Genomic DNA, 25,700 nt, shown 5'->3' with positions numbered 1-25,700 from the left:
CTGGAGTGGTCTGGTAAAGCTGGGGATGGTCTGTATAAAGGTATTTTCTCTATTTTCTCAGTACAAGGGTACTTTGTGAGAAATAAACAAACAACCTAACAGTGGTCTTTCTTGGAAGGAACTCTGAAGGTTGACAGGATACAAAAAAATAAAATAATTCCTGCCCTCAAAGACCTAACATTCTACTGGAGGAAAGATTATTTAATGCACAAAAAGTAAAATGAATACAAAATATATTCAAACTAACTCCTAGGGGCAGGCACGAGCATGTGAAGAGAATCAGAAAGATGACCCTTAAGTTCAGCCTGAAAGAAGGTTTGGATTCTGTGAGGCATGGGAAGCACTGCTGGGGAGAGGGAAGGCAGTATTGCCGAAACGACAGCTTTTGCAATAGTACAGATATGGGAAAGAAAATTCCATGTATGGAGAATGGCAAGTAAACGCTCTGAGGTTTTCCCAACAAAGTCTTCTGTTCAACTCTTTCTTGTTTCCCTGATCCATACCTGGAAAAAATATTCAGGCACATTCAAACCACTAAACATAAACGCCATTTCTCCATCTGCTGTCTTTTTGGATCATATCCTGCCTAGCAGCTTTAGCAGCTGAGCCTGTAGTAGGGAGAGAAACAATTATTTTCCCCTTCTAGTCCATTAGGGCTCCAGAAGAGGTGATAATGTCAATTGAAAATAAACCAGTGGGGGGCAGCCAGGTAGCACAGCGAGTAAGAGCACCGGCTCCAGTGTTGAGAAGACCTGGAGATCGAATCCTGGGCTCAGACACTTAGCACCCACCCAGAAACACCTGGCCGTGTAACCTTGAGCAAGTTACTTAACCCCAATTGCTTAGGGGCGGCCAGGTGGCTCAGCGAGTAAGAGCACCAGCTCCAATGTCGGGATGACCTGGATCACATCCGGGCTCAGATACTCAGCACCACACCCAGAAATAATAACTGGCCGTGTAACCTTGAGCAAGTTACTTAACCCCAATTGCTTTTAAAAAATAAATAAATAAATAATAAACCAGTGGGTTTTCATCATTAGTGAGAACTCAAAAGAACTGCTAAAGTACATTTCCAAAGAAGATTATAAATAGAATAAGATGAATGACACTTAAAATTCACTCAAATATCAGTTTTTTCCAAGGATTACAAATATGTATCTTCCCTGCCTTTGAGTGTCCTGGTTTTTGTATTTTCTCTGTCATCAAAATCTCTCTAAGTCCTCCTTCACTTCCCCTATCCTCACCTTCTCTAATACATACAAGAGATTTTAAACGAAATAAGATTTCTATCTGGAAGGTGCTTTAAAACCTAACTGCAACCTCTTCATTTTATAGGGATAAGGAAATTTGAAGCCAGAAGAGCTAAGTCACTTATAAGATTAAAGATTTAGTACTAGGAGGAACTTTAAGGGCTATTTAGCCCAACTGCCTCACTTTACAAAAGAGATAAATAAGGCCCAAAGAAGCTAAACTGATTTACCCGAAGTCAAATTGGTAGCAAGTGACAAAGGCAAGATGTGACAGCAGCTCCTTTGACTTCGAAGGCAATGTGTTCATTAGCGTCGCATGGCAGCATGCAGTTCAGTGTAAAGTCCACATGTTCAGAACCAAGGCTGCAGTGAAATTACTTGATACAACACAAGCAAGTGCTGACAGAAACACCTCGGATTCATTACATGTTTGATTTTTAATTCATTTTTGGTCGCTGAGCATTCATTCAGAAACCTCTTACTGTTGCCAAATTTTTCACAACCCCATATGGGGTGGTAACCCACAGTTTAAGAAGTAAAGGGTCTATACTAAGACAAAAAGAAGCTGAAATTTGCATCAGTAGAGGAAACATTCACATAATTGAAATCAGAAATCCTCAAGTAGGGAAATTATAAGTATTACTTGATATTGCTGCAACTATTTCATCAGTCTATCAATTCTTTAGTTAGGATATTTTATTTATTGCCATCACCAGATAATTTAAAAAATTCAAAAGGTTGATTTAAATTACAAAAGAGTAACATTCTAACTAATAAGGTTCTACAAGAAAAATCAGCTATACTAACCAAAATGAAGTGGGATTTTTGTCTCCTTGAGTTATCTATGCTTAGGCAGCTAGGTGACACAGTGGATGGAGTACTGGGCTTTTTCTTCAAGAAGACCTGAATTCAAAGCCTACCTCGGATACTTACTAGCTATGTAACCATGGACAAGTCACTTAACCTCTGTTGCCTCAGTTTCCTTAACTTTAAAATAAGGCAAATAATAGAGTTTACCTCCCAGCACTGTTGTGAGGTCCAAATGAGATGATATACATACAACACTTAACATATTGCCTAGCACATAGTAGGAACTATAAAAAAAATAGCTCTGACAATGATGATGATGTAGTTCAGCCATATTGAATTCTACCTCATGAAGAAAATCACCCGTCTCATTTTTTTCTCCTACTTTCACTGTGACTCAGTTTTTTAGAAAGTACTATGAAAGTAGAATAAAAATAAAGCTTCCACGGTGTGGTTTTTATTTTTGTCTTTTTGGAGACGGGAAAGCAGGGCAATTGGGGTTAAGTGACTTACCCAAGGTCACACAGCTAGTACGTGTTAAGTGTCTGAGGCCAAATTTGAACTCAGGCCCTCCTGACTCTTGTGCTGGTGCCACCTAGTTGCCCCCACAATTCTTATCAAGAAAAAAAAGTCAATTAAGTTTTTCTATCAACTTGTATATATTGATGCTCAAAAACACTTAGTATCCGTCAAAATAAATTCTCCAATCAGTCTTCAAGATTTCTGAAATGAAGTCTTCCCAGATAAAATATTTCAATACGACTAGCTTGCCTATGTACAGAATTGACAGAAAAGCTACCAATATGCAAAAGAAGGTAACTAAGGTATTTTTGCAGCATAAAACAAGATTCTTTTCCTTTGTTTTTATAATCAGAAAATACACAACTACTATATTTATGGTATAACAGGTAGGATACTGGCCTTGGAGTAAGAAAGACTGGTTCAAATATTAAGCTGGCTGTGTTTTTGTTGTCTACCAGAAAATTCTGGTATCCAAAGGATAGATGGGGGTAGCATTTGCAGGTAGGAGGGCTGTCCCTGGTCTCCTGAGAATTCTGCTTTCCCTCTCTACGCTGTTAATGCCAAATATGCTTCTTTCTACCTTTATAGGTATGGTTTCATATTCTCAGACTCTGTTAATTTTGAGACAGAGATATATAGATACTTATATGACATGCTATGAACAAATTATTTCAGTCCTAAGACTTATGGGAATCCTATGTATCAGAGTAAAAGGCCCTAAAATCGTATCAGTACTGAAGAAACCTGGAGCTATAAAGAACATGTCAGTGAGGACTAAATGGAGTGGAGTGACAAAAGGGTCCAAACGCTCAATCCAACAAGTGGCCACAGGTGCACGCCCAACACTGGGGTGACTTGTGGCCCTGAGTTATGTTCTTGTTTACACCACAACTTCCTAGTGATGTAGCTCTGGCTTCCTTACTCAGAAGTGTTTTATGAGCACCCACAGCTGGCTGGCAACCTTTCCACCAAACTCCTCGGTCCAAGTTTAGATCGCAGGCTGCTCTGTTACAGACTTTGGTGTCAGCAGGCCTCTTGGCCATCTCCTAATTCTATTAAGAATACCACCCTATGTCTGGCTCTCGCTTCAAGTTAGTCTTCAGACATTGCTGACTCTAGAAAGAACATGAATGTGCTCAGAACTCATGCAGAAGAAGGCTAGTCTCTGGAATATAAATTGCAACTGAGGAAAGGAATGAGATGGCAACGTGAGATTTAATTAATTGTTCATATACTCATACCTGATCACAGTCAACACATCTGAACCCCTATAGGTCATCCCCCAAACCCTTTATTCCCATCTCCCTCAACGCACCAAAACCAAAGTCCCAACCAAAATTACCCACCCCTTCCACTGTGCCCTCCAGAATGCCTGCTCCACAGCCAACAAACCTGCTTTCATCTTAAATCTGGTCTCCTTCCATTCTGACACTCCCCCAATGACACAGCCTCACCAGCCGTTCTTCCCAGGACCAGCTACACCTTCACTCCTCCTCAGGTCACTGGTTGAGGGCAAGGAATTGCAATACTCCTAGCTCCCCACTGACAATTCCATGTTCTGTCCCTACATCTATGGCTCAGTAAAGTCTCCTTTTCTGCAATCCACTGAATCCACATCTTCCAGCCCATCGATGTCCTGGTAGCTGCTGTCGACCAGCCTCCAGGACCTCCTTCTCCTTGCTCAGAGCACCTATTCACAATCGCTCTCGTCCCCAGCTCATGCCATCACACTCTGACCTCCCCGTTTCCCCACTGCTCATTTCCCTCCATCCGCTCCCCTCCCACCTCAGGTATATACAAGATCATCATGCCTCCATACCACCTCCACCTGCTCCACCTTCAGGAAGCCTGAAGCCCCTTCTCTGATCACATTCCACTGGTTTCCCACCTCTCCCAACCAAACCCTGCTCTCCTTAAACATCCCGGCCTCTACTCCCTTGATTCTATTTTCTCTCTTCCCACTTTTTTTTTTTTTGCCTTTTGGAGGGCAATTGGAGTTGAGTAACTTGCCCAAGGTTACGCAGCCGGTTTATTTTTTGTGTGGGTGTTAAGTGTCTGAGGCTGGAACCGAACTCGCGTCCTCCTGACTCCAGGGGCCGGGGCTTTACTCACTGCCCACCTAGCTGCCCCCTCCCACTCTCTTAACTCCCTACAATCTGGAAACTTCTCTGTCCAAAGTTACCAAAGAGTTTCTAACTGCCACATCTAATAGTCTTTTTTCTCAATACTCATCCTTACTGACCTCTCTACAGCATGTCATACTGCTGATCACCCTCTTCTCCTCGATACACTCTTCACCCTAGATGTTCAAGACAACATTGTCTCCGGGTTCTCCTCAGTTCTCCCCCCGGCTACCACCTCTGCACCAGCCATTCTCTCCTTTCCCATCGTGACCTCAAGTTCAAGCTCAATCAGTTCAGCTACACCCCGTCCTCTTCTCAGGCCCTGAACCCCTTTGTCATATCAATGACTGTGTCTTACCAAGTTTCAGATTTAGATCGCTCCCACTCTCCTCTGCCTTCACTCCTACAAATACGCTTGCTGAACGAAGGTAGAGAAATCATGCAACTTTTCTGACTGGGTGCACTACAGATTCATGTCACACAACCTCTCTGGGCTCTCGCTGTTGCTAGGCAGTCCTTTCACACCCCTTTTTCAATTTACTATCCCACGCTCCATAACAGCTCTTCCAGACATTTCATCTCTCCTCAAGCTTCCTATGGCTCTGCCACCTCCCACTCCCTCGGCTGACAACCCTGCCTCATAAACTACTGAAAAAACTGAGCCCATTCACCTGGAGCTCCCTCTTCTCTTCTCCTCCCCACCTTCTATCAATGAGATACCTTCTGCCACTATTTCCTCCTTCACCCCAGTCTCAGAAAAAGAGGTGGCACTCTTGCCAAGGCAAACTCCTCTACATGTACTAGGGATCCCATTCCATCCCATCTTCTCCTGGAGACTGTTCCCTCTGTCATTCTCATTCTCTCAATTACCTCTCTCTCTAATGAATCCTTCCCTACTGCCCACTCATGTCTTCCCCCTCCTCATAAACCCCTCACCTGATCTTTCCATTCCTGCTATCATCCTTTAATCTCCTCTGCTTTTTTGGCTACACACCTTAAGAAAGCAATCTACAGGGCGGCTGGTGGTGCAGTGAATAGCGCACCAGCCCTGGAGTCAGGAGGACCTGAGTTCAAATTCGGCCTCAGACACTTGACACAATTACTAGCCATGTGACTTTGGGCAAGTTACTTAACCCCAACTGCCCTCAAAACAACAACAATCTACAACAGGCGCCTCCACTTCCTCTCCTCTCGCTCCCTTAACTCCTTGGGATCTAGCTTCTGACTTCAACCAAAACTGCTCCCTCCAAAATGACCCGTGATCTCCTAACTGCCAAAGAGGATGGCCTTTTTTCAATACTCATCCTTCTTGACCTTTCTGCACCCCTGACACTGACAATGACCCTCTTTCCCTTAGGTTTAGGTTTCCTTAGATTTAGAGGACACTATACTCTCCTCCCATCTATCTGACCACTCTAGGTGTCCCCAAGGGCTCGGGCCTAGCCGTCTTCTCTTCTTCAGCTTGACCACTTTACTCAGTGATCTCATCAGCTCCCACTGACTGATACCATCTGTATACTGATGATTCTCAAATTTACCCCGTCCTGTCCTAACCTCTCTGCTGGCCTCTGATCTCACATCTCCAACTCCTTTTAAACATCTCCAATCAGACGTCCAATAGGCATCTTAATCTCAACATGCCCAAAACTGAACTCATTCTTTTTTCCCCTAAGCCATCCCTGCCTTCCTAATTACTATCGAGGACGTCACCATCTTCCCAGTCCCCTAGATTCACAACGTAGATGTAACCCTCCACTCCTCACTCTCTCTCACCCTCCTCCGCCTATGCCCATCCCCATCAAATCCAATGTTTACAAGGACTGTCAATATTTGCTGGGAGTGGCTAGGTGGCACGGTGAATAGAGCACAGGCCCTGGAGTCAGGAGGACCTGAGTTCAAATCCAGCCTCAGACTCTTCACACACAAACTAGCCTTGTGACCTTGGGCAAGTCACTTAGCCCCAATTGTCCTGCCTTCCCCCCTCCGAAAAGCTAAAAAACAAATTTTAAATTCTAAAAATTAATATCTGCGATATGTCTTGAATATGTGCCCTTTTCTCTCTCTGACACTGCATGTGTGGTACATGCCCTCCTCACTTCACACCCAGTCTATCAGAATAGCCTGCCACAGGTCTCTTCCCCACCATGCCACCCCATTCTCCGTCCCACCACCCAGCACTGGTTTTCCTACAGCACTAGTGCTCTGACCATGGCACTCCCCTACTCTCCCCCGCTCCATAAGCTCTAACTGCTCCCTATCCCCTCCAATCTCCACTCCAAAGTCCTTCGCAGCCTCCACCTTTCCAGTCTTCTTACACCTTGACCCTGCGACAGAGCCCATCTGACTGCCCCACCAAAAAGACACTCTGTTTCTTGGCTCTAGGAATCTGCTTTGGCTGTGCCCCATGCCTACGATGTTTCCCCTCCTCATCTCCACCTCCTGGCTTTAAGTGCCAGCTAAAACCTCACCCTCTACAGGAAGCCTTTCCCAGTCTCTCTTCATCCCAGTGCCTTCCTCTCGTTAATCATCTCCTACTTCTCCTGTGCGTGCCTTATATGCACATATCCCTATGTGTGTCCCTGATTAGATGGTGAGGGCAGGGACACTTTTTTGCCATTCTTTGTATCTCTGGTGCTTAGCACAGTGGCTGGCACACAGTAGGTGTTTAATGAATGCTTGCTGACTGCTGACTAAAAATTACTGACTGTGGTTCAATGTTCTTAGTGTTGTGTGACCACAAAATGAATTGCATTTAGTTACTACAATTGAAGTAGTTGTATATTAACCCATCAGATCTCTGAATTGGGCTAGTATATCCCATGTGAGATTTCAAAGGAAAGAAAATCACATAAATTTATCTGGGGAAGGTGAAAACAGAATAAATGCTCCTATGTCTCAAGAAAGATTTTCAAGCTTAACAGAAATCTCTGAAGGAGTCAGTAGAAGATGTGCTTACAAACAACAATGACCCAAGATTGGAGATCTGTGTAAGAAACATTACTAATTGTGCCCCTGGGAAAAAAATACATGCTGGGTATTTTCCAGAAACTCTAGCTGTAATGCCTAATTACTTGTATTTTTTCTTATTATTAACAATTACATCACCACTACAAAAATATAGTATTGGAATTTCAAATTAATCTATATGAGAACATCAGTCAGTTTTTGGTTTGTTTTTGTTTTTGTTTGGGGTGAGGGAGGGGGATTAGTAAAAAAAGGCAGGCCATACACAAATACCATACCACACCAAGTCTCTGAAAGTTTTTCAATTTGGAGCCAATGACATAGGGGGAAAAAAATGGCCATGTAATCAAGGGCCATATAAATAAAAAGCACCTTAATTTAATTGCATTTAAGGTTTTTTAAAACTAAAGAAAAATGAATATAAAATTCTATTCAATAAATACAACAATTTCATTCTTTTTTTTATCATCAAGTGAAAAAGAATAAGAGAAAATTGAAGGAAGAAGGTTACCATCTCTGTATTTGACAAAACCCTAATAAAAATCTACCAATACTGCTTTTGAGGAAAAATCCATTTTTAATCTAATTAGACCTTGCTAGAATCCGTTTCTAAGATCTTTTAATTCACACTGAAAATTCAGAAATGCTAACGTTCTTAAAATCTTCTCATTCTCAAAAGGTAATAACCCTAACCTGCTATTCTAGATAGTAAGTTGTTGCATCTCATTTCACCAAAGAATGATCTATTTTCCAATGACAATAACATCGCTATCTTGCTCACTTTCAGAATGTGCAAGATAATGACCTTAGAAAATAACAAGCTCTCTAGCCCTCATTTTCTTCATCTGTAAAATGAGAAAGCTAGCCAAAATCCCTTCCAGCTCATAAAATCCTACATTTATACTCTAAATCCTCTAGCATTATCTCAACTACAAGAATAAATGAAATCAGGTCTTGGTACTAGCATAGGAGCCAGATAACATTACACCAAAGGGCAGAACCACGCTACATGTCAGAGATAGTTTCTATCCCTACTCCACAGAGAGCAACACAGAAAATTACCTACTAATTGTTGGTATACCAATTATTATTTCTATACAAACAAAATTAAAAGGCATGAATAGTTTTAAGACAAACCAAGAAATATATACATATGTTAACATTCTTGAGATGAAAAAATTATTTTAAACATGATCTGTGATGGAAGACATTATGAAAAGGCTCCAAAAAGGCAGGAACATGATTTTTTAAAGAGAAAATATTAGTGTTTCCCAGGAAATGCTTCTATTTATTATACTAACTATTGCTTCACACTTAGTATTTGTATTCAACGTATCACCAACGCATGAAAAATCTAAGTGCCCAAGACTGAAGTTCAAATATTCATATCCAGTACATGCTACATAATTTTAGGAACATAGAATGTATATACCAGAAAAGACTGTGCAAACTAGAAAATAATAGAAATACCTTTTCGAGGAGGTAGCTCTCCATTCTGTATTAGTTCTGTCCCAGGGTATACAATTTCTCCATCTTTGACCATTTCATTCCAGAGGCCACAGAGTCCATCTCTTGTGAAAGCAAGCTAAGAAAAAGAAAAAGAAAAATATATTATAATTGACCTTAATCTATGAATTCTTAGTTAATAACCCTTTTACAAAATCTAATTTTCCATCTATATTTCATTCAACAAACATGTGAGTATACATTACACACAAGAAAGATGCTGCTTGGGGCGGCTAGGTGGTGCAGTGAATACAGCACCGGCCCAGGAGTCAGGAGGACCTGAGTTCAAAGCCAGCCTCAGACACTTACACACACACACACACACACACACACACACACACACACACACACACTAGCCATGTGACCTTGGGCAAGTCACTTAACCCCAATTGCCCTGCCCTCCCCCCTCCAGAAAGAAAAAGAAAAAAAGAAAGTTGCTGTTCCTTCATCAACAGAGAAATATTATTCTTTTTGTACAATTACTATGCCCAAAAAAAATTATTTTCTGCAGGAAATTACAATCTAGTTAGAAGGTTAAGGCACAATACACAGAAGCAATTACAATACAGTCTTACAGGTCCACAAAAGAAGGAAAAACCATTTTAGGCTAAGGTAACTAGAAACGATGAGTTCCAGAAAAGACACAGGATGAAATCAAAAGAGACTAAGCATTTAAAGTAGACTTGAAGTTTATAACAAACAGAATGGATGAATGACACTAGTGGGAAATTAAGAGGAATAAAAGAATAATGTCATCAATTTGAAATAGGTCAGCACTAACTCAGTTGTACGTTTGTTAGTATTTGTTCAGGCTTGTCCTCATTAATGTCAAGTTTCCATAAAAGTTTCTAATGGGCATAAAATATAACTTAAATCTTCTCTATAAACTTTCTTCATACAGGATACAGACAATAGCACTACTTATAACTAATGAAAGGCTTCTCACTTCTCACTGTAGTTCATTCTCCTATTTCCACACAGCTCCGTAATTTAACTTTATTATGTAAAATTTGTTGCTGATGAACTAGAATGAAGCCCCTTTCTCCATTCGACTGAATAACTATATTCCTTCGAAATGGATAGAATATCGAAACAGGTCTATAATCTATTTACTCAAGTTAATATTCCAGTGGTATGGTAGGACAGCCCCCTCCTACATGCAGGTTAGGATATTTTTTCATTAAAAAAAAAAAATCACCAACACTCGTTAAGACTTGACTGGAAAATAAAATTTTAAAAAAGACTTGGTTGGTTCAGAATCTTAAGTTCCAAGAGACCTGAGAAACTTCCCCACTGCCTGAGCACCAAGGAGGCAGGAGGAGTTGAAGGAGTGGAATGGGATGTCCTGGAAGTCTGGCTGGTAGATCATGCCAGGTAACAGAAGCAACTCAAAGCGTCCTCAGAGCTTCTCCTTATTAAATATCCTTCTCCTGCTATGGATAATTAAATCTCCTTTGTTAACTGTTAATGACTTTTCATTTTCTTCCAATACCAAACCTATACTATTGAAGAGAATGGCCTGAGTCAGAACAAAGGATAATCAGCATCTTTACCTCTACAGAAAGCAACATAAATTACAAGAACATGTCAATACATAGAATTTTTGTGCAATGTAACTTGTTAGGATATAAATTTCCTGTATATAATTTAAAAATCATATTTACAGAATTATGCCTCCTAGAATTTACTCAAATGCATAGCCAAGATGAGAGAAAGTAATTCAGCAGTCCTTCAACTATTAAATTCACGGCATAATTTTATGAAATATTCCAGATACCTAAGAATTAAAAAAAGAGGATACTGACTGGGCCGACAAAATACTTCCCATTAAGCACATTGGGAACATGGCATAATCACTACATACAGCAGATGTATTCCTAAAAATGTTGTATACATTGAATTTTTTCTAAACTAACATTTTAAGTACACTAGAGAAGTTCACTATTTAAATGAACCCTTATACAATAAATTATTTTATACCATGAATTTATCATGTCTAAATTTTTAGATTCATGGCAATTTCCTTAAGAGAATCCAGCCCATTGTCTTCCTTTTAAACTCTGGGCCCAGCTAATTTTCCATTAATAATGTCTAGGCCTATGTATACAATGAGCTCTATAGCTTGTCCATTTAAGTCACGGGTCTTTAACTTTTTTTGTCATGTACCCCTGTGATAACTAATGGAGCCTATAGACAAATCTTTTCTCAGAATAATGATTTTTTTAATTCATCATTAAGGGAAATGAACATTTTTAAAGGTGAGTAAAAATAGAAATGTATTTTTCCCCATCTGAATTCATAAAGTCCCTGAAATCTATCCATGGAACCCTGCCTAAACTCTAGGCCACTAACTCCTAACTTAATTTTTGTAATAATCTGGACAACAGGAATTTTTCATTCACGTATTTTGCTTTTAAGTTTTTCCTCAATTTATAGGGTTGGCCAAACTCATCTGCGCAGTTGATTGTCTCTAAGAGGCTCGGCAATGTTTTGGTGCTTGAAGCAACCAGCATGTCATCTGCAAAAAGAAGTATGTGAAGGACTTCGCCTTGCAGAGAGAATCCCTCTCCAATGTATATTCTGCACCGTATCTCCATTATAAAGACCTTTGGTGAACACACACATCTCCTTCTTCATGTCTCTGACTTTAAGAGGATCCTCTACTCCCAGAAAAAAAAGTCCATCTTTTTTCTATCAATGTTCCACCACTGTTAATCGATGCCTCTAAAAATGAGCTGCTGCATGCCCTCAAAAATGAGCATCAAAGAAAGCACTGGAGAGGTCCGTGACAGGTATAAGCAGACTGCAAGTACAAAACTTTAAAGAAGCTTCCCGATGAATGACATTAAGGAAATGTATAGCCAAAAATAAAGATATGTCAAGAGAGAAGGATAAGATTGACAAGAGACAGGAAACCCCCGTGCCCGTCTGCTCTCTGCAATGACAAGTAAAAGCAAGTGAGCTTAGGGGCGGCTAGGTGGCTCAGTGAGTAGAACACCGGCCCTGGAGTAAGGAGGGCCTGAGTTCGGATCCGACCTCAGACACTAAGCACACACACAAAATAAAAATCTAGCCACGTGACCTTGGGCAAGTTACTTAACCTCAATTGCTCTCCAAAAAAAAAGCAAGTGAGCTCTCCAAACTTAGGAGGGCACAAATAAAAACGCACAGGACAGGTCCTCATCCATAGACTGCTAGTGACCACAATGGAGGGAACAACCACATCTATGAAATCACAGATTCATTGGAGTAGATGTCTTCAAAACAAATATTTGTAAACGCAGGAAAGGGAATAAGAATTAATAAGTGCTTTACAAATATTATCTCGTTTGGTCTTCACAATATATTAGCAAAAGTTAAAAATAACAATATCAGTGCAAAAGTAAGATTAAATGAAGAAACTGGGTGAGTTTCTTTAATAAATCAGAATCTGAAGAGAGTGAGAATCAATCAGAAACTGGAGAGACTGATGAAGAAAGACTTCCTAAAGGTGATTCTTAAGCCAAAACTCGGAAGAATGAAATAAAAAGAGATTGGCAAAAAGAAAAGCGTTCACTATGGAAAAGGAGTGCAGTCCAAAGTGCAACGATGAGAGGCATTCCTGAGCAGAATGTGGTCAAGAAAGAACGCGCATTATTATCAATATTATTTGACATAATGCTACGAACGATAGCTCTAGCATTAAGAAACTGAGGAAACATTCACAAGCAAAGTGGAAGCAAAACTATCACCTTTTTGCAGACAATATGATTCACTTAATTACAGAATACTACATGGTCAACCAAAAATTAGCTGAAACAATGAAAAACCAGCAAAGTTGCATGATGTAAAATCAATCATTATCATTTCTGCATGAAAAAATAACTCAGGAGGAAGATACAGAGAAATTTTATTCAAAATAACTACAAAATATATGAAATATTTGGCAACAGCACATCTACCAAGACAAACACAGGAACCACATGAATACCACTAGAAGGCACTCCTTACAGAAATAATCCAAGATATATTAATCGCGCATGGATAGGCTGCAGAAATAGAAGTTACTTACACAGTGCTACTCCAAACTCCCCAAGGATTACTTTGTAAGAAGCAAGAAAAAACCATACATTTATCTGGAGGAACAGAAGTGGAAAGGAAGGAGGCACTAGATCTCAAACTATATTACAAATCAGTAAACATCAAAATCATTTCCTACTTGTTAAAACTAGAGTTCAATCAGTGAAAAAAAAAAAATAGGTACAAAACAGGCAGAAACCAATGAAGCCAGCACACTGCACAGGTAATGTTCAATAAACCCTAAGACCTATTTGAGCAAAGACTCAATATTCAACAACACTGCTGGGTGATCTGGAAAACAGTCTGATAGAAATGATCAATATAAACTACAAATAGATACATGACTTAGATATAAAAGAATGTATCATTAACAATTTAGAGGAGCAAGGAAGAATTTATCTTTCATATCTATGAACAGGCAAAGAATTCATGACTGAAAGAATAGAGGGGACCATAGAAAATTAAACAGATCATTTTAATTACATAAGATTTTAAAGTTTTTAGATAAAATAAAGCCAAAGCAGTTAAAACTAGGAAGCAATTAAGTGAGGAAAAATTATTTGCAGAAAATATCTAGGAAAAAGGTCATGTTTCCAAGATACACAATAAGTTGATTCAAATTTTGAAGACTAAGAGCCATCTCTCCCAAAAGATAAATTGTAAAAGATACAAAGCAGTTTTCAAAGAAAGAAATCCAAACTATCAAAAAAAACATACGAAATAAAAGAAAATGCAAATTAAAACAATTGTGAGGTAGCACCTCACTCCCATAAGATTGGCTAACATGACAGAAAAGAAAAAGGATAAATGTTAGGGGGGATGTGGGAAAACTGGGACCCTAACGCACTGACCCAACCGTTCTGGAGAGTGATTGGGACTATGCCCTGCGGGCTAGAAACTGGACATACCTTTAATCCAGCCATTCCACTATTAGGTGGTGTATCCTAAAAAGACCAAAGAAAAAGGAAAAGGATCTACTTATGCAAAAATATTTATAGCAGCTCTTTTTGCGGTGACCAAGAACTGGAAACTGAGGAGATGCCCATCAGTTAGGGAATGGAGTAGAAGACTGTGATGGAATACTATTGTACTGTAAGAAATTACGTACAGGATGGTTTCAGAAAAACCTGGAAGGACTTACATGAACTGATGCTGAGTGAAGTGAGCGGAACCGGGAGAACATTGTACACAGTAACAGCAATACTGTACAATGATCAACTGTGAACAGCTTAGCTCTTCGGATCAATACAATGACCCAGTACAATTCCAAAGGACTGAAAATGAAGAATGCCATCCACCTCCAGAGAAAGAACTGAAGGGAGTCTGAATGAAGCCTGAAGCATAATTTTTTAACTTTAATTTTCTTGGGACTTTTTTTTTTTTTTTTGCAATATGGCTAACAAGGAAATAGTTTTGCGTGATTTCATGTGCATAACTGATCACACATTTCTTGCCTTCACAATAGGTGGGGGAGGAGTGGGAGGGAGGGAGAGAATTCTGAACTCAAAATTTTTTTAAATGGATGTTAAAAATAGAGTTTTTTGAAGCCTATAAAAATCCTCCTACCAGAGAAATTAGAATTGAAGCAACTCTGAGGTTCCACCTCAGAACTATTACAAAAACAAAGATGAAGATACAAAGAAAGGGGTTGTGGGAAAGTAGGCCCAGTAATGCTCTGTTGGAGTCTGAACTGATCCAACCATTCTGTTAATTAATTGGGAACTAAAATCCCAAAGTTACTAAACTGCACAGAATGTCTGATCTAGTGATATCACTACCAGGCCTCTACCCCAAAAAAGGTCAAAGAAAGAGGAAAAGAATCCATATGTCAAAAATATTTACATCAGTGCTTTCCATGGTAGCAAAGAACTGGAAACTAAGAAAGCACCCATTAGTTAGGGAATGGTTGAATAATTATGGCATATGAATGTAATGGAATATTATTGTACCATAAGTAATAATGAAAGGAATTTCAGATAAAAGTGAGAAGTTATAAATGAATAAAGCATTTATTAAGGCACTTACTATGTGTAAAAGCTCTGTTCTAAGCACTGGAGATACAAACAAAAATAAAACAGTCTATGGTCTCTGTATGAACTGATGCAGAATGAAGAGAACAGAAGTAAGAGAATATTTCTACTATAATAACAGTATTGTAAAGAAAACTAACTTAAGAACTGTGACCAAAGCAATGATCAACCGCAGCTCCAGAGGACCAAAGCTGAAGCGGGTTACTCACTCCGGACGTGTGAGGGACTCAAGCCGATCACTTCACCTCTCAGCCCCATTTTCCTCACCTATAAAACAATGGGGTTGTACTGGACAGCCTCTCTAACATCCCTTCCAGCTCTAAATCTATAAGTCTATAATCTTATAAATAAAAAGAACAAATAGAAATGAATAAAAAATTGTAGAGAGACTCACAGAGAGTAAATGAAATGTAATATTTTAGGAACTGAAATTAATTTTTTTAAACAAATAATCATAAAAAATGATGTTCAGGGGCAGCTAGGGGTGCAGTGAATAGAGCACCAGCCCTGGAGTCAGGAGGACCTGGGATCAGATCCGGCCTCAGACACTTCACACAAAAACTAGCCATGTGACCTTGGGCAAATCACTTAACCCCAATTGCCCTCCAAAAAGCAAAAAAAAAAAAAAGAATGATGTTCAACATTAAATTTATAATAAATAATTTTCCAAAGTCAACACTTTACTCACCAAGATTTATTAAGGTAAAATAGTAAAATCCCAATATAAAATTAAAGAAATAAACCAGATATATAATAATCAGGTTTTTCCCCTGAATTTAACTAAAAAATTGCTACTTGATCAAACAACATAATTATGCACAAAGCTCCCACTCTTTATTGCAGTCATACCCCCTCACTGCAGTCATTCTTGCCTTACATGTGTTTATACCACTCAACATACCGGGTACTCAATAACTGCTGCTGACTGAGTAAAAGTCTGACAGTGTTGACTGCTGTCCTGCTAGTTAGGAAACACACAGACATACACAGATCTCAAAGGATGTGCAGACTTTTCATTTAAAACAGAACAGAACCACTCCACCTAATGCAAGCGAGTCAGTCACTGTGTCGTAAGCAACTGACAGCTGGGCCTTGGAGACAAGATTAGGTTCGAATTCCACCTCTGATACATACTGGGATCCTAGGTGGATCACTGTACCCCTCAATGCCACAGGCCAGTGGTTTCCAAAGTAAAGGTCCTATGGGGTGTGAGGTCAACCAATTAGAGTGGGAAAACGGGTTACATCCCATTCTCCCAAGGAGCGGTCTTGTCTCCAGCACAACCACCACCGGCCATTTCACGGACACAAAACTAACTTCCCCTTATTCCATCACATGCCACTGACCTGCTCTGGCTATGCCAGGATAACTTTCTTGGGGAAGTTATAACCTAACTGCAACCTAGCCACTAAACAACAGCCTAGGCAAACTTCCCTGCCCTGCAGTTCATCTTGTCACCTCCACCAGCAACCCCTCAACAGTGGCCACTGTATGAACCTACAAACTCCCAACTTTCACTTTTTGGAGTAAAAAGTGAACAATGGATAAGTAGACATCGATGGGCTGCAAACTACCTTGCAGATCTCATCACATTCTGTCAGCAAAACAAATTGCCTCAAACTTCCCCATTTCCATTCCCCCTAGTTCTCAACCTCCTTATCATTCTTGACTTGCCACTCAACAAACCGCTCTCTCCAAAGTAACCCAAGAACTCTGAACTGATAAACCTGATGGTGTCTTCTCAGTCATCATCCTTCTTGATCTCTCTATAGCACTCCACAGCTGACCACCACATTCCTCCTGACTGGCCGAAAACAACACATGTATTATCTATAAAAACTCTCATTTCAGCATGTAAAAAACTTGGAAACAATCTTCCAATCTGCTTAAAAATCTTCCAAACTGGGGCAGCTAGGTCACGCAGTGAATACAGCACCAGCCCTGGAGTCAGGAGGCCCTGAGTTCAAATCGAGCCTCAGACACTTAACACACACACACAAAAACTAGCTGGGTGACCTTGGGCAAATCACTTAACCCCAACTGACCTCCAAGAAGCAAAAAAAAAAAAAAAAAACCCTAAAAGTAATGAAGCATATTCATATTACTTTCACTAAAAATATTATGGTTAATATATAAATAACAAAACAACAAATAAAAACATTTTAGTAAGACCAAAAAGGTTTCTGCACCAATAAAAAAAATTTTTGATGTCTCCTTTTAAACTACTATTTTGTGTACAGAACTTATAATATGCAATTATTAGTAAGCAGTACTTGTTTACAAATAAACAAATGAACTAAGGTTATAGCCTCATTTTTTTTAAACCTACAGGGATATACAGTGAAAAAAATCTGGGAGCCCAAAGTCCTGGGCAATTCTAAAACTACCAGAGAAGCACCGGTGCTAATTTGCCAAGGTCAAACTTCTTCATCCAAAGGTCCCTAGACTAATGAAATCAGGGATCAAATTAAAGAAAAAAATATTCATAATATCTCATTTGTCCAGAAAGATCAACTACAAGCCAGACCAGGAAGGAAGGAAGCCCTCTGACTGGTCAAAACAGATGTCATAAAATCTCAATAATAAAACATTCATGTACATGATTCATAGATTTTCCCTCAGAGACTGCTTACTTCTACTTTAGATGCAATTATAATAAAATGTGATCACATGGGTCTTTATCCTGTAGGAAAAAAAGAGTAGCGGGGCAAACCGAAGTTCTGCACATCTCAAAAGCCCCTGAAAGTACCACATACATACGCTGTAAAACAGGACTGGCATTCGTGATGAACAACAGTCAAGAAAAGACTGGATGTGTCCTTTATTCTGTTGAAGGCAGGATAGTGTTCAATTCATTTGAGAAAATTTTCACATAAAAAGAGTATCTTACCCTTCCCAATACATCCTCTCCCTTCCTCCAAAAAGGGGGAAATGTGTGGAAAATTACTCATGAAATATTCCCAGCAAGATCAGACAAATTAGATGGTGCTACACACAGCAAAATGATGACATCTCTTTGCTGTGGAAGAAATGAAAGATGGAACATTCTTGTTGCACAAACTGTTACTTTAACAAAATTATTTTGAACTTCTTATAAGAAAGGGGATTAATCTTTAATAAAAAGGGAAGATATTCTAAACAAAAATTATTTACAGAAAAATAAGAGTGGATTTTTTTTTCAAAAAGGTATTTTTTTTTAAACACAAATTCCTACATTTCAGGTTTATCCTATTATTTTTAAATTAAATTTATATCATACTAAGTTCTATGTTTAAAGGTTACATATTATTTTAAATTAAATTATTCAACTCCCCTCACAAATTATTCTTTAGTAGGAAAATTTTCTATGGTTAAAAAGTCAAGAGGTTGTTTTAAAAAAATAAAAGTCATTGTTAAGTTGAGATCGTGGAAAGGGGTATATATTTTCCTTATATGTTTTCCAAGTATAATGCTCAGACATGTAACAAGTTAACAATGTAGGGTAGTACTTCCAAAAAAGCCAAATCTACACAAACTTCAGGAATGTTTGATAGTTTAAAGTCTCCTCTTTATCTAAAGACTTTTGTAAACAAGCACAGAACTGGTTTGAAAAGAAGGCCACTTGAGTTGAAGATTGCTAAGTCATCTTAGACATAAATGTGTCAAAACAGGAGAGAGGAGATAGAGCTAAAAAAAAAAAAAAGACGAATTTGCATTTGTTTCTAAAAATAACATCAAAAAACAAATTTAAAATCCTTAAATTTCTACTTTTATTAAACAAAAAATATTATGATTAGAAAAATCACCATACGGTTCACATTCAGATATCCATTTGCCCAGAATGAATAAAGTTTTTTTTTTAAAAAAAGTCTTTTTTATTTTTTAATGTTTCTCAGTCTTTATATTTATCATGATTAGATTTCAATATTTTATATAACTCAAAACTGAAGAATGGAAGAAAAGAATGAGTGCTTTTTGATGGGAACTGCAATAATAAATATTAATAACTATAAATTCATATTCAATGAAGCATTAATGAAAAAAATTTTAATAGCTAACACATAAAATAGTATTAGCTTTCTATCAATGGAAACAGCAAAAGCAAATTGTTATTTAATTCTACTGAAACAAACATTAAAATGACCACAAAAATCAATAGGCAAGCATTTATTAGGTACCTACTAATATGGTAGTCAAGAATATGGTATGTTAATCTGTATGAAAGTTATCTGAAAATGACCATATTACCATGTTGCAAAGAAACAGAAGAGGGTCTTAAAGACTACACACAGATAAAGAAAATGGTCACCAATAAGCAATAGGGACACACACTGCTCAGGCTGAAAATATCCCACCCAGAATGTCTTGGGACCAGGATGGTAACTGACTGTAATCTCACACATGTCAAACATATATCCATCCTCTCTCCCCACTCGAAAAACCTTCAGTGGCCCTCCACTGCCCACTTCCTTAGCCAAGAATCCGAACTCCCGTACAATCTGGTTTTCGAGCCTGATTTCACACTCTACTTTCTTTACCCTTGTAGATAGTCCTGCCAAAGTGGGCTAGTCACCATCCCTTCTGTGTATTTTATCTTCCCCTCCCTCCCTTTGCCTTCACAGATGTCTGCAGCTAGACTTGCAAGGTTCTCTTCCACCTGAAGAAATCCTTTCCGTCCACAGAACCAGTGCTACGCCTTCTCCATGAAGCCTGCCCTCGTCTCCATCATCCCTCCTTTTCCCTGTCCGCGTCTCTGGTGCTACACTGACTTCTCAACAAATTTTTTTTTAAATCAACAAACGTTAAGAATCTACTACATACCAGACACTGTGCCTCAAAGACAAGATGCATAGACTCACAGGAAGCCAAAAAACAACACAATCTCTACCTTCAAGGTGATTACAATCCAGTCACTATGTCAAACACCTGTGACTTTCTAGGTGCTAGGGCAGATCACAACTAACAGCTGAGGAGGGGGAAGGTTAAATGACTTGTCCACAGTCACAAACCTATCCGGCATCACATTTAGTAGTAGGATTTGAAACCAGGTCTAAGTAACTCCAAGTTCCGCATCATATCCACTACCCTGCTGTCTTTTTACAATTTCATAGGAAGGATTTTTTGCAACCACCACTTACCTGGCCCTCTGAGGTTTATTTAGGGCTTTCCATGCATTTTTATCTGTTCTTCACATCCCTGAGAAGTTACAGAAGGGAATCTCTATGACTGATTTACCCACAGTTAACACAAGTGCTATATGTCAGAAACAAGACACAAATCCAAAGTTTATAAAATACTTTCCTCACAACAACCCTGTGAGGTAAGAAGAAACACTAGTGTGTCCACTTTACAGATCAGTAAACTGAAGCTCAAAGAAGCAATGTGACTTTTTCCAGGATCACAGAGTTAAAAAGCAGCAACAAAGTCAGGACCCAAGCTCAGGTTTCTTACATCCAAGATCCACGCTCTTTACTACACATAGCAGCTAACAATGAAAGGATAACGCGTCCATGGCCTACTTAAGGACCCTTTCAGCTCCAGATTTATGAGTCTTCAATACAAGACAGAGTGTGATAAGGGCAAAGTAAAGGGCAGGGAGAAGCTATAACAAAATTTAAGGAAAGATCACTTTTAACTCAGGGGTAGGGCATAAGAATTACATATCTTTCACAGGTAATCTAGTAAAGGTGCAGGAAAACAGGGACTCATTACATTTTTGGTAAGACCAGAAAGCTCTCCAAAATTTACAGTACTCATAAAACTAATCCTACAATCCCACTGCTAGAATTATACTCAAAGGATATTATTAAAGGAGGAAAGGACCTTAATAAAAGGAAAAAATAGTAAAATAATGAGAAAATAATAATAATTCATAGCTACTTTGTTTGTAATGGCAAAAAAAAAAAAAGTTGACACAACCTAAGGCCCAATGACTAGAGAATGGCTTAATAAATTATGGTATGTTAATTTAATGGCGCAGTATTGTACAAAGTTGACAAATGTAAAGACTAATAAAAAGGAAATCTTATAAAAAAAAGTGATAGTGAGGTCAGCAGAATAACATACTGACTACAAATTTTGTTTTACAAAACAAACAACAAAACTTCATAAGTATATGAACAGATTCAAAATGGGCTGTCATTTTACTCTATTGTTATTTTCCTATTAAAGTGTGAATACTTCAATATGTAATGCAAAATACAAATGTGACATTAAAATGTAATTTAAAATGAAACAAGGTATTAATGATTTTAAAAGGCTTTAAGATTTATTTTCTATATTGTCACGGTTGATAATTCATAATTTTCAAGGCTCCTAATTTTTTCAAAAGAGAAAGATTAGAAAATTTGACTACCAAGATTCAGCAAATGACTGAATATGGAGGAATGAGAACAAGAAATGTCAAAGAAGAATGCAGTTTTGAGCCTAAATGATGGAGAAGATGGTGGTAACAAAAGGAAATCATGGTAGGATTCAGGGGCTAACTGAATAGTTCAGTTTGGGACATATTGATATCCAAGTAACACCAGAACACTCAGCTGTCCAGTAAACATATATGTGGGGCTAGGGATCGTGAAAAAGTGTGGTCGAGATTTATACATATACATAAAGGTAATAACTGAAACCATCAGAGAGAGTAAGTGACTAAGAGTAAAGACGAAAATGAGGGACAAAGCCTAAGCACATTTACGAGGGGCAAAGTTAAATCAGGAAAGGAAAAGAAAATCCCAACAAGTAAGAAAACCAGTAAAAGTGTGACAGACAAAAGTCAGTCAATAAACATTTATTCAGCACCTACCATGGTGCTTACTCTGACAAACGCGGTGCTAAGCACTGATGACATAAAGAAAGGTAAAAGGCAGTCCTGCTCTCAATCCAGTGAGGGAAACAACATACAAACAGCTACGTACAAACATGACCCATGAAGGATAAACTGGATATAATCAACAGAAAGAAGGAAATGAGGAGAAATGGGAGGGACTTCCTGTAGAAGGTGGGATCTTAGCTGACTTGAATGAAGCCAGGAGTCAGACAGAAAGTATAAAAAAGGAAGAAGAATCAGGATGCCAACAATACCAAATTAACACAGGAAGGTTCATTGGATATGGATTTCTAAAAAAAGTTACTAGATTCAGTGACTGAGAGATCACTGATCACCTTGAAGAAAACAAGTTTCAGTACAGTGCAGGGATGGAAGGAATGTATTCATACTTATAATTACTTCTGGATGTCATTCTAGCAGCAACCTAAGGAGATACATGTGTCGTATCTGTGTATCCTTACACTTTGGCATACAGAATTTTACTGTTGGACTAGGAATCAATAAGATGACCTAAGCAGTAAGCAAAAATTTGAGATGCTAAAAGGAGCTGTATCATCCTAGGATTTATTTCTAAGATAATAGGCTTTTGTTCAGTCAATAAATCTTTGAAGCTCAAAATTCCATTTTTATTGGCAATTTCTTGTTAGTGCTTTCTCCGCCAGTTTGATATATTTACCATTACTGCCTAATACAGAGTACTGCTGAATATAACATACAAAACTGCTAGTCAATTTGGTCCCTGAGACAAATTCACTGCTATTTTGGGGAACAAAAATTTTCAAAAAAACTATCAAAATTAAAGTGACTATCCATATAGGATTAGTGTGAGACAGGATGGATGATACAACAGTCTATCACATCACACCACAAAACATAGAAATTCTGCTTAGAGGAACAATGAGAAAAATTCCGCTAAGTTTTCTAATTCTCTCCTTAAGAAATCGTAAAATTGCTCAAAGCCTTCAACCTTGGACATCGTAAAGATATTCTCCATTTGTTCTCTCCAAAGACAGGCAAGTTATGGCTAAACTTATCCTCCTTCTTTATGCCAAACGAACCTCCTCATGTCAAGGTGTCTGTTCTGTTCTTCATACTCAAGTTGCTGCCACTTTCAGAAGCAGAACAAGACAGTATTAGTAAGATACAATACAGGAACTTTATGCTAAATAAATGTGGGGTAAACCTTAATTTTTATTTTTTTTTTTTTTGCCTTTTGGAGGGCAATTGGGGTTAAGTGACTTGCCCAAGGTTACACGGCTAGTTTTTGTGTTAAGCGTTTGAGGCCAGATCCGAACTCAGGTCCTCCCGACTCCAGGGCTGGAGCTTTAGTCACTGCACCACCTAGCCGCCCCCCTAAACCTTAATTTTTAGAATGACTAAATTCATAATCCCATAAATGAGTAACAATCGTATACTGAGAAGACACTAAGGAAAAATGCACAATTTCTAGCGTTTTTTCCCCTAATAAGAGTATGCAACCCTGTAACAAACATTTTCATTCACAAAGTTTGCTAATTCAACAAATCCTATATCCTTCATCTACACCAACTGAAAGGGCTGAATTCTTGCAAACATTCACCATTTCTGAAACAGCCTAAAGTAAAATGGCAGGAACTAATTTTGGTTATGTTTCAAAGTATTAAAATTCCTATTTTCACCAAGATTCACATATACTTCCTGAAAAAAGAAACCTCAAAAATACTTCAATTTTTTTTCAGCCAAAAAGCTCTTCATTCTACTAAAAGGTTCTTGGTAAGTAATAATTAGAATTACTTCAAATATACTAACACCAAATGCAAAACAGTGGCAATTCAGAGAACAGTTATACCTGATAAAGATTTAGGACAGACTAAGCGGTACTATCATGACACAAATTCCAAAAAAAGGACTAAATTAATCTATCCTATTCTATAGCCAATTCTCTACTCTTAGTTCTAGTTGATATGTGTCAACAATTTATGTATAATCTCTAACATTTCCAAAACACTTCAATATCTACAATCTGCCCACACTCAACATGGGACAAAAAGAAGAATCTACCCAACAAAACCTACCTGACATTTGGCATGACTTTCATTCATTAACTTATCTCTGACAATGAAAAAAATGTATATTCTAAAAAAAAAAGGTAGATTACTCTAAAAACATTTAGAAAAACAGCTCCTTTTATAGATATTAAACGTCTCAAACAAAATAAGGACTACAGTAATTTAAGTTTTTGTTTAGAAATGCCTTATGTATTAAAGTTATTGCTTGGAAAGTTATTAATTAGGAAATGTTTATGTTTAAATGAGAAGCATTTATGTGTCTTCTGTAAAACTGATTCCACCCTTTGAAATTTAAAAGGCAATGTTAAGACAGCGCCACAATACTATTATTCTTTTAACAGATTGAAAGAGATTATTATGTAAATGATCCAAACCTTCTGATTTGCAAGCACTGTTCTGCAAAGAAGAAAAATATTTCTTTTAAATAACGAAAGCTACTTTGAAATCGGAACAAAAAGACACGGCTCCATTTAACCGAAGCCCATTTCTCAAGAAACTCAAACAGTAATGCAATTAAAGAAGTGTGCTCACCTGCATGCAGGACAAATCGTCACTTACAAAGAAACCGTCTGGGCCCCCCTACAGACACCCACACGAGCTTTAACCAACCACACCGCAGCGCGGCTCCCAGGCGCTCCGCGATCACAGATCCCGGTCATAGCCCGTCTGCCGCGGATCCCACTTGGCCGTCTCCGCGGCACAAATCTCGCCTCTCCCCACTCCGGGCACACACGAGGGGAGTGAGAGCCACAAGGCCACGCGGGGAGGCGGCCGCACTCTTACCTGTAAGTCTGTCTTCAGCCACTTGGAGTCAAAGCGGGCCTGGGCAGCCAGGCAGAAGGGCTCAGCGGACATCTCCGGCCACCTGCAAGCACAGCACAGGTGTCTCAAGGGGCGGCACGCACGCACGCACGCACGCACGCGTCCCCAAAGTGCGGGGCGGCTCCAGGCCGTTAGGCTCGGAGACTCGGGGGGCCCCTCGTGCACACACATGTGCACTACACACACACACACACACACACACACATGTGCACTACACACACACACACACGCGCGCGCGCGCGCGCGCGTATACGGGGCGATGTCTAAAGGCCAAGGTCCGAGAAGGGGCTGACATTCGGGCCCCCCAGCTCCGCCTCCAGAGCTGCCACGACGGGCACAGGAGCGCGCGTGTCCCGCACCCACGGACCGCAGCCGGCTCCGCGGCCCCGAACACAAACCCAGGCAGCAGGGTGTCCCTGACGAGTGACTCGGCCAGGGGCTCTGCGGCCAAGGGGCGGGAGACAAAAATGGATCCACCCGAAGCAGTAACCGTTACGGGAGGACGCGGGCGCTGGGCTCCAGGCCACTGATCCGCGCAGCAGGAGGGCGGCCGGGCTCGGCGCACGCATTTGCACACGCACACACACACGGTCGCCCCGGCAGCTGAGGGCGGAGCGCTGCTTGGCAGCTGGCGGCCAAGGCCCCGGACGCTGCCCGCGGCGCTAGCCTCGCCCCCACCGAACCAAACCTGTTTACCCCGGGGCTAAGCCCGCCCGCCTCGGTCCCACCCCGGAGGCGCAAGGCCCGGCCCCCGGGGGGGGGGGGGG

At 39.5% G+C, this 25,700-nt stretch overlaps 1 protein-coding gene across 3 annotated transcripts in view; it reads right to left on the bottom strand.

Moving 5' to 3' along the window:
- HERC2 (HECT and RLD domain containing E3 ubiquitin protein ligase 2) overlaps window positions 1–25,700 on the bottom strand; it is a 234,456-nt gene that overhangs the window by 208,113 nt on the left and 643 nt on the right. For all 3 annotated transcript variants that reach the window (XM_069072939.1, XM_069072941.1, XM_069072940.1), the window contains exons 2-3: window positions 24,895–24,976; window positions 9,137–9,251 (exon numbers count right to left, since the gene is read on the bottom strand). In XM_069072939.1, the coding sequence (XP_068929040.1) occupies window positions 9,137–9,251; window positions 24,895–24,966 (187 nt within the window). In that variant the 5' untranslated portion in view covers window positions 24,967–24,976. The remainder of the gene's footprint in view (window positions 1–9,136; window positions 9,252–24,894; window positions 24,977–25,700) is intronic.

The sequence above is a fragment of the Petaurus breviceps genome, unplaced genomic scaffold, assembly GCF_028583685.1.
Source record: "Petaurus breviceps papuanus isolate PSGF00001 unplaced genomic scaffold, PetGlider_PUasm1.0 90849, whole genome shotgun sequence".
Taxonomy (NCBI): Eukaryota; Metazoa; Chordata; class Mammalia; order Diprotodontia; family Petauridae; genus Petaurus; species Petaurus breviceps.
Note: the sequence above shows the minus strand (reverse complement) of the source record. Positions and strands in the feature narration are given on the sequence as shown.